The sequence below is a fragment of the Chanodichthys erythropterus genome, chromosome 17 (genome assembly GCF_024489055.1).
Source record: "Chanodichthys erythropterus isolate Z2021 chromosome 17, ASM2448905v1, whole genome shotgun sequence".
Lineage (NCBI taxonomy): Eukaryota > Metazoa > Chordata > Actinopteri > Cypriniformes > Xenocyprididae > Chanodichthys > Chanodichthys erythropterus.
The window spans coordinates 26302182-26312137 of record NC_090237.1 but is presented as its reverse complement, the minus strand read 5'-3'; the positions used below and the strand labels follow the sequence as shown (position 1 = coordinate 26312137).

Sequence of the window (9956 nt, the reverse complement as noted above, 5' to 3'; positions counted from 1 at the left end):
CTATGCTCTGTGGCTAAAGCTAACATTACACACTTTTGGAGAGATTTATAAAGAATGAAGTTGTGTTTATGAATTATACAGACTGCAAGTGTTTAAAATGAAAATAGCAACGACTCTCGTCTCCGTGAATACAGTAAGAAACGATGGTAACTTTAACCACATTTTACAGTACATTAGCAACATGCTAACGAAACATTTAGAAAGACAATTTACAAATATCACTAAAAATATCCTGATATCATGGATCATGTCAGTTATTATTGCTCCATCTGCCATTTTTCGCTGTTGTTCTTGCTTGCTTACCTTGTCTGTGCACAGATCCAGCCGTTAATACTGCCTTTCCTTGTCTAATGCGTCAAATGGGCTGGCATTATGCAAATATTGGGGTCATACATATTAATGATCCCGACTGTTACGTAACAGTCGGTGTTATGTTGAGATCCGAGTGTTTTCCGGAAGTCTTTTAAACAAATGAGATTTATATAAGAAGGAGGAAACAATGGGGTTTGAAACTCAGTGTATTTCTTTTCCATGTACTGAACTCTTGTTATTCAAATATGCCGAGGTAAATTAAAATTCTGATTCTAGGGCACCTTTAACAACATCAGCATTACTATAACTGTGTATATTAGCGTTACCTGTAGATTTCAATTTCTGTAGCCACTCAACAGTCCAAAGTCTTTTGCTTTTTGACTACGGGTGAATCTCCAGTTGTCACTGCTGATTGTCATTTGGATCTTTTTCTGGATTACAATCCATCATCATAAATGATTTTTAATTACGTGACGTAACGTGACGTAATGACGCACAGACAAACTGCTGCATGCTCGAATTTCCTGTAGAAAATCCACCTTGTTGCTCTTATTATAAAACATTATTACAAGCTTACCGTCGTGAATCAAGCTAAGATAATGAGATAGTTTTGAACACTGGCTGGTTATGTACTTGCTCAAACATTGATTTTGGATCATTTTTTTTAATCAAAAAAAGTTACGGATTGCAGCTTTAAAGAACAAACACTTTAACACCAACATGAAAAAAACTGCCTAAAATGACAGAAACCATCTTTGTAAAAAAATATTTGATGTATAATTTGACTGTTTAGTTCTCACGTTCCTTTATATTACATAGAGAGGACAGGGTTTATGACGTATACTGCATCCAGCCTCCTGGGGGCGATCGAGACGCTTTGGCTTCATTTTTCAGGACTCGCGCTTTGTAAACACGGAAGCGCTGAACTGCGTTAGAGAAGTTGACAGGGTAGAGAAGAAATTGTTGAATAATTGTCGTTGTTTTTGCGCATAAAAAATATTATCGTCGCTTCATAACATTAAGATTGAACCACTGTAGTCTAGTCGACTGTTTTAACAGTTTCTTTACTACTCTGGACCTTGAATAACGTCAATTATGTTGCTTTCAATGGGAGACCTCTCGGATTTTATCAAAAAGATCCTTATTTGTGTTCCAAAGATGAACGAAGGTCTTACAGATGTGGATTGACATGATGAGGGTGAGTAATAAATGACAGAAATTTCATTTTTTGGGTGAACTAACCCTTTAAAGTCGCTACAAACGGTTGACCGATTGATTATGCATTTAGCAATTTACATTTTTTAACAAAAGTCTATAATTGTGTTAACCACATATCACGCTTACGCCTACTTATAAATCAAAGTTGATATTAAAAACCTAAACTTAAACAATTGTTTAACGATCTTCACTGCACAGCATGAGTAGTCGATATAAAAAGATAGGCTATAGAATTGTTTACTTCAGTGAATGATTAGCTCAGACCGTCTTACAGTTGGCACAGACAGAAGACCATATGAGGACCATATGATTACATAAATGCCCTCTAGTGAGGTTTCTTCTCTCTCAGATCGCACACTCTTTTCATCCCTCGCTGTTTTTGATAAAGTCAGGCCGGTGGCAGCTGTGGCTGGATACGTGACAGCTCGTAAGCCGCGGAAGGAGCGGCAGCCCCGTTAAAGAGTGGCGGTTTCATTCGGGTATTTGTTGTGATCCCCCGGGAAACGGGTCATTAGCGTTATTGATGGGCACTCAGTGCGAGCGGTGGATGCCGCCATGCATATGGTTTTAATACGACCAGACGTGTTAGAGAGAACGGTTTACTGTTTAAAATGCCTCAGAGGTCCGTGGACCTGACGTAAAGCGCCGTTCACTCTGGAATTGGATAAAAAGTCAATTGTGCACTTGGAAACTGACTTACCTTAGATATCGTGCATGACGCACTCAAATTAAAGGTTGCTCATCGACTATAGTTAGGGGTTTATTACTATAATTAGGACCCTGAAGATATTTTCACTGGTTTGTGGAAATATGCTGCCACATTTCCTTTCAGTGATGTGCTGATACACCCACCACTTAGTGCAACAATCTAAAAACCCAATCACAGTCTTGTCTGATTGAGCACCGGTACTTTAATGTTCATTTTTAAAACCACATTCGGAAGACTATTATCAAGAAATTGCTTTAACAGGTCTGCTCAGTTATATGGCAGACCAATACAAAGTGCTTTGACTTGTTTTGTATGTTGGTTTTGAATACAGTTCAAAAACGCCAAAATAAATAAATCACAATCATTTTCATCCATTCAGTCACCCAAACGTAAATTATAGTTTCATATTTGGTGAAAAGCTGTTGGGTAAACAAATAAACAGAACCACATTGAACATATTCAGACTGCACAACGAAAACACAAAACTCTGGACAAGAGTATTTTTTCCTCAGTGTTAGGTCGTGTAATTTTTATTGGATGTATTTGAAGTGTTAAAATGTTTGCCATTTATTAATTAAAATATTTGTTGACCAAAAACATGGTTTGACATTTCATTAGCCTACTTGTGTTTCATAGACCTAATAGTTTTACTGTTATAATTGCAGGTTTCATTATGACAAATATCTTACCGATTGACAACATGCCTCCACACATGCTCAGTGATCTCGTTTCATGGTCAGTAACGTTGGAAACGTTCAATACAGAAACTGACCTATCCCCGGTGTCCCCCACATGAATGGTAAAGCAGATGTGGTTTGTGGCTCGTCAGGTGCGTGTGTCCGAGGTTCTGGCTTGACCACCGGCACGCCACAATACCGCATCGGGCGCCACCTAGTGGCCCTCCTCGACCCATACTGCACGAAGCCCTGCTCATTGACATTCACCCAGAACCTGCTAAATGATCCCTGAATAATCTAGATTAATGACGGGGTCTGTTAAAAGAAAAAAAGTATGCCAGTGCTGTTTGCGTATACACAGAGATGTTGTGTGTTGATTTTTTTCTTCAGTGAATCGAGGGGATTTCCAGTGTCTAATGTGGCGTTCACACATGCGTTCTTGCGTTCAGTCCTGGGCTGTTTTTAACTGTCGGTCTACTTGCACAACTGTGTCCGTCTAGTAGACTGTCAAGAAGGCTAGGTATGGAAAGCAGAAGGTAGGCTAACGATTCGGGATCCTTAATGGAAATCTGAAAGTGTGTTTACACGTACTTTTGACTTTTTTACATACGTGTTAAGATGAACAAACAAATGAACAAAAATGTTCACATTATTATTATTATTTGGGCTATTATTGTTAATAATATAAAATAGGCCTATCACTGACATGGGCTGGACTGCAGTAACACTGTTTAAAGTCTAAGGATTCTTAAGTAGCCTACAACATAACAGTAATTTATTGGGTAATTTCGTCGGACATGACTAAAGCAATCTTGGTTGTAGGACAAGGATATATTGGTCAGTAGCCTACATCAGTAACCATACTAATAGTGGTTTGATTCTTAAAAAAGAACAGACTCATTCCTTTGAGATTCGAGATACAATCCTGTTCCCCTTTTTTCTTTTTGTCACTCTGGCTACATGTGTGTACACTTTTATTGTTTTTCTGTTTCTATGTCTATACTGTCTTAATTAAAAATCAATCAATCAATCAAATAATCAATCAATCAATCAATCAATCGATCAGTAATCTCCAGTTCGTGCCTTACAGCTTATGTTTTTGATTCACTAAAATAAAAGTCTCTCGTAAGAGTCATTCGTTCAGAAATTGAATCACGCAGTTGGCGTTCTAAAAGCGAACTTAAAAATTAGAAATTACTAGTTAAAATTGTTAAACTTTCAATTCAGTAACTGTAAGCCATTTTTGTAATGTTTAAAAAAAATTTAATGTTTTTTGCAAATTAAAGGTGAAATATGAAAGAATTTTGCAGTAAAATGTCCAAAAACCACTAGGCCAGTGTTATATATTTTGTTCACTTTTGTTTACTTGCAATATCACAAATATTTCCAACTATAGGTGCTGAAATGTTCGAACACCCACAGAAAAATACGAGATATTTTCCATTGATTTTAACCAATAAAAAATAGATTGGAGCTTTTTGATGTGGACACCCACCGGCAGAAACATAAATCGGCGCCTATGTTTCCAACTATTTGTAAATCGTGAGAAAATTGCAATTTTAACCAAGGCTCCGGGACGTGTGAAGAGTCGCCTATCAATTGCGTCACACCCGCGTTACCCTCGGTTTTCGGTTTTATTTTGTAGAAACCATGGAAACACCAAAGACGCTTTAATATTGACATGTTTTATTAGACAAGGGAACAACTGTTTTGATATATTTATAGACATAAAACTAATTGTTGTTATGTAGCTCAACACGTTTAGTCTTATTGTTTAAATCTAATTTTTCTTTTTTTTTTTCGAGTACCACGCTTTACCATGCATCAGAGTAAAACATTATTTTGTGAAGTAGTTAACATAGCATAATCAGATGCAGCTTTATTTTTAGTAACAGTAATACATCCATCATACAATACGTTTTAAATTTAATTGCATGTCATTTATCAACACAAGCCATCCGGCATTTAATATGCTATTCTAAAATCGATCTATCTTACTGCAGTGTGCAACAAGTGTCTCACAACAGCCGCTGAGCGAACACACAGAGTAACATTATAACATCATTTTCAACACTCTCAAATGTAAATATAAATATATTTCCTTTTTTTTTTTTTGTCACCTGGGGCCCGTTCCAGAAAGGAGGTTTAGTGAAAACTCTGAGTATGTTAAACCTGAAATGAGGGAAACTCTGGGTTTTCCGTTTCAGAATGGGAGGTATATCAAACTCTAGAAAGCAGGGTATGTCAAGCCCATTTCTGAAAGAGAGGTAACTTATACTCAGAGTCAGTTACCATGGTAACTTACTCTGTGAACCTAACCTGGTCAGGAGTAGGTTTTCTTCGGTAAACCCAGTTTCTTTCGGCCTCCTCCCCATTTTTAAAGAGCAAGCAATGTTTAAATACTTCATTCATTCATTCACACTGCAAAAATGCTTTTCTTACTGAGTATTTTTGTCTTATGTCAAGTAGAAATATCTAAAAAAAATTGCAGGGGGGTTTGGGGGGGATGTTATTATTATTTTTACAACTGAGGTGCAAATAGTATGTATCTGCCCATATAAAGTATAAATAACATTGAATTACTATTTACACTTATTGCAAAGAACTGCTACTTTTACATGGTAAATAGAAGAGCCTATATCGCTATTTTCACTGTGTAAATAACATCAATCTCTAAGAAAATATGCTATTTCCACGCTGCCTTATTTTTCTTACCCCATTGGCAGATAATTTGCAAAATAAGAAAAAAGCACTTAAATTATTTATTTATTTTATTTTTCCCTGTGGGATACCATGAAAATTAATATTAGTTCAATAACTTACCATTGTTTTCACTTTTGATATTATAACAGTGATAAGAATTAAACTTGCATTGACTCAGAAGTATCCGGACATATTTTTGTCAGGTGCTGTTGCCATGGTGAATCATAATATCAGAGCTCCATTGATTATGGCTTTTCATAGTATGTGCTGAACTCCGAGTCAACTTACTCAGAGTTGATTGAACCAACTCGGTTCAGCTGTTCTGAAACCAAAAACTCAGTTTCCCATCTCAGGGTAAGTCAACTCAAAGTTCAAGTTTTAACTCAGAGTTGGTTTAACCTCCTTATTGAAATGGGCCCCAGGATTTTTTTAAGATGTACCTACTTGTAAATAATGTCAGCTGAACGTCTGCAACCAAGGTGCACGAGTTACGACAACCCACTGTTGTCCGCCTAGCCCTCAAAGCCTCATTTTCATTCGAAAAAAAAAAAAAGCCATCCAGCCTAAACAAGGCCGATGAGGTTTTTACACCCTCCGAGATGCGTTCACAGACGGGAAGTGTGGGAGAGTTTGCTGATACTTATCTCCAGAGCAGCTCTCCAGGCATTTAAGAATTTGTTGTTTCAGTCCAACAAGTGGCCCAAATGGTGCGAGACCCTATTGAGTTGATTTCCCTCGGTCTCTCTTCAGTTTTATCGGCGGTTCAAAAAGTCACGGTCCTCCGGGAACGGGGTAAGCGCAGAAAGAGAAGAGTCTAATCTCTTCGGTGCGAAAAGACAGCGCGGTGATAGCGTCGCTTCGCTGCTGCTGTACGCATAATTTCCGTGCTAAAGTTCCCATCAGATCGCATCTGATCTGACCTCTTCAATGGGTTCTTTCATCACAAAACCACTGATCTGGCCATCTTTCAAAACGCGAGGCTTATTAAACAACCTATATGTGTCACACAAGCCTGGGTTGTGTACAAAAAAAAAACTTGTTTAAAATATCGTCAAAATGAGTAGAGATAAACTGACACACAGGACATGTTTTATGCCTGGCCTTGTCTAACAAACCACCGGCGCCAATTCCTTGCTTTGCAAGACAGTCATTTTAAGAAGAAATTTTAAATACAGTTCATATTTATCTACATGCCTCAGTTTAATTATACTTTTTATTGAACACACAGATTGGTAACTGCAAGCACCGAGGCCAGGGCAGTAAAACTAAATCCATCTTAACACCATCCCAGCAAAATTGCATTCGCCTCCTTGACATTTTGCCCAAAACTACAGAACTGTGAAGATGCAATAAGCAACAGCTAAATAAGAAGTCTGCTGGCTTTGAGCCGTATAGCTCTAGCAACCCTGACAGACAAGATGGACCTTTGTCCAGTCGATTGTCCGTATATGTGCCACCCGTCCGCTGATCAAAGCTGGTGTACAGTACCACGGCCACCCAGACCGTAATGAATGGATGGGCTACGGCGGTCTGTTTGACTGGACTCAGGTGTGTGTGTGGATGGATGGCCTCTAGAGCCCTGTTTGACTGGAAACAGGTGTGTGTCATCCATTGCTGGAGGCTCGGGCTGATAAACATTATTGGAGAACATCTGTAGGCTGTCACAACATGGTGCGGCCAGCGGAGCCCCATCCCATCCATCAGACTCAAGGCCTCTGTCCACCGACAGCCCCCGAGCTTCCATCACTCACGCCGGGCAGCGCACGTCAGGGTGTGGGGGTCCTCGCCTGGCTCTCCCACCTGCAGTGACGGTCCGCTGCACTTGAGAAATGACACAGCAATGGTGCCAGTGATGAAGACACAGACACACACACAGGCCTGTTCCACTCAGGTGGGCTGACAGGTGTAGGCAGGTGACCTTTGATACATTTGACCCTCTCATCTGAGAGGTGCAGAGGAACATGCTATCCACAAAGTCCCACTACATATATATATATATCCTTGTCCTACAAACAACATTTCACTCGGGTGATCAAAAATAATAGCATTGTTTGTGCTTTACACTGAGGTTGAGATCTTTTAAAAAAAAAAATCTTTCTATATATATATCTATACAAAAAAAAAAAAATCTAAAGTTGTTTATTTAAAAAAAAAAAAAATCTTCCAGTGGGGTAAGAAAAATAAACTTTTTTTTAAAGATTTATTTTTGACAATTTTTGACTTTATCGTCTCGTTTATTGTTGATGATCGCATTATTTTTCATGTGCTTCTGCTCTTTTTTTCTGCGTCTTCCTCGTCTGTTTTCGTTCAGGAGATTCTGTAATAGTTCAGAAGATGCGTAATAGCGCCCCCAAGTGTATAACAGTGAAAACATGGAAAATTCCGTGTTTGGCAGGGAAGCATTTTCTCATAAATAACAGAAAATTCCGGCAGGGAAAGAGTTATGATAGGATAGTATAAAGTGGACAAGAAGGTAGGAGAGAGGGAGGGGGTGGGGGTGGGGAGGATCAGGAAAGGTCCGCGAGCTGGGACTCGACCTCGGGTTGCCCAAAGCGCAACAGCGCTATATGTCGATGCGCTGCCCACAAGGCTATCGGCTAACCGAAATCTCACAATATTTTGCTTTTCAAGTAAATATATCTTGATTTAAGATATTTGTACTGCAAAAATACAGAGTGAGAAAATCATGTTTACAGTATAGTTAAAACAAAAACATTTTACAAACACATTTTCTGTACAAACATTTAATTAAAAGTTTAAGAACCAATACATTTCACTGTACAGGGAAATTTGACTTTACTCTGATAACATCCTGAGAAACAAAGACAGAACAGAAACAAAAAAACTTTACAGCATTTTTTTTTACAGTAAAAGACTGTTGAGTGAGCACTAAGAACCGTAATTTATAAAGATTAGATTTGTTTGGCATATAAGACGTCTGTCGGAGGAACTGTCTGTTCAGTTTACAAGCATCAGATTGTGTCTAAATCCAGTCGGACAGCTCCACTTTAACAATTTACCTCAGATGGCACGATGATGGGTGACAATACTGTGAATATTTACAGTCAGGCTGTCACAGAAATCGCATCGCAGGACATACATCACGCTCACAAGGAGCCAACCAGATGGATTTTAAAAGGATATCTATAGCACAAATGTTCCCGATTCATGCTACATATTACTTAAAAAAACCCTAAAAGTACCATAAACAAGGACTTTATAGACAACGTAGTTAAAAAAAAAAAGTTAAATTTAGTGTTGGTGCATGTTTACAAGGTACATTTTAGACTGCGTATGGTATGTATGGAAGGCAATAATCCCATTGAGTGCTGATGTGCCACTTTAGTGGTGTATTTGTGGTGTGTACTATAGAAATGAGCGATTGAGGCTTCACTCTGATCCTGTAATAAAGAAGTTCGGTCTGGGTTTGTGGCTCGGTGGGCGTTTGGCCGATCGGATGGTTTGGTTTGACTGTCTGATGTGGGACTTATAAGAAATAGCGTGTGTATGCACAAACATACACACAGAGCTCACAAAACAAGCATTTTTAAGTCACATCAAACTAGTCCACCATGTTGTGTGAGTGATATTCACACTCATTCACACAATGTGTCCCTTTTCCAAAGACAAACATATACACAGCCAATCAATGACAGCCTGTCAGTGGTCTTGTGTGCATCCAGAGGGGATGTTTGTGTGTGTTTGTGTTTTTCGGCATTGCTTCCTCGTACTAATTCTCCTGTGGCTTGGTCGTCTGGGGGAAAAACCCATAATAACAAGTCACATAGATCCTCACACACTCATTCACCCATGTCACTCGCCTTCTGGTGGGATCTCAGTGGAGTGTGTGTGTGCTTGGGGACTAGGAGTGTGAAACACGCCGTCGCCTCTTCTGTACGTGAGAGGACACGTGATCTATAGAAGCACCTGAGAGAAAGACAGAGTGATTATTGCCACATCTTTACTGACTGGTTTTGATTTCAACTGTATCATTTTTTGGTTTATTTTATCAAGTAATAAGTTACAATAGGATATGCCATATTGTGAATATAGTCACGGTTAAAGGATGCTGTTAGGAACTACTGTAAATGTAGTAGAGTACCTGCAACCCTTTCAGACATGATTACTTTAGGATAGTAAAATTATAATATATACAGCACAAATTTTCAAAAACATTCTTTTATGTAATCTTAATTTTAAGATTTACACACTCTTTAAACCCCCAGTGTCGAAGTCATAGTTGAAATGAGAAAATGTAAATGATGCATAAATAAATATGTACACTGCACAAAATAAATTATAAATAGAGGAAATGTGAATGATAAATATGTATACTG

General features: G+C 38.5%; 1 protein-coding gene across 2 annotated transcripts in view; it reads right to left on the bottom strand.

Moving 5' to 3' along the window:
- Positions 1 to 8424: 8424 nt before the first annotated feature.
- The window catches only part of egfem1 (EGF-like and EMI domain containing 1), an 85693-nt gene continuing 84161 nt past the window's right edge, over positions 8425 to 9956 (bottom strand). For both annotated transcript variants that reach the window (XM_067365191.1, XM_067365192.1), the window contains one exon: positions 8425 to 9546. In XM_067365191.1, the coding sequence (XP_067221292.1) occupies positions 9482 to 9546 (65 nt within the window). In that variant the 3' untranslated portion in view covers positions 8425 to 9481. The remainder of the gene's footprint in view (positions 9547 to 9956) is intronic.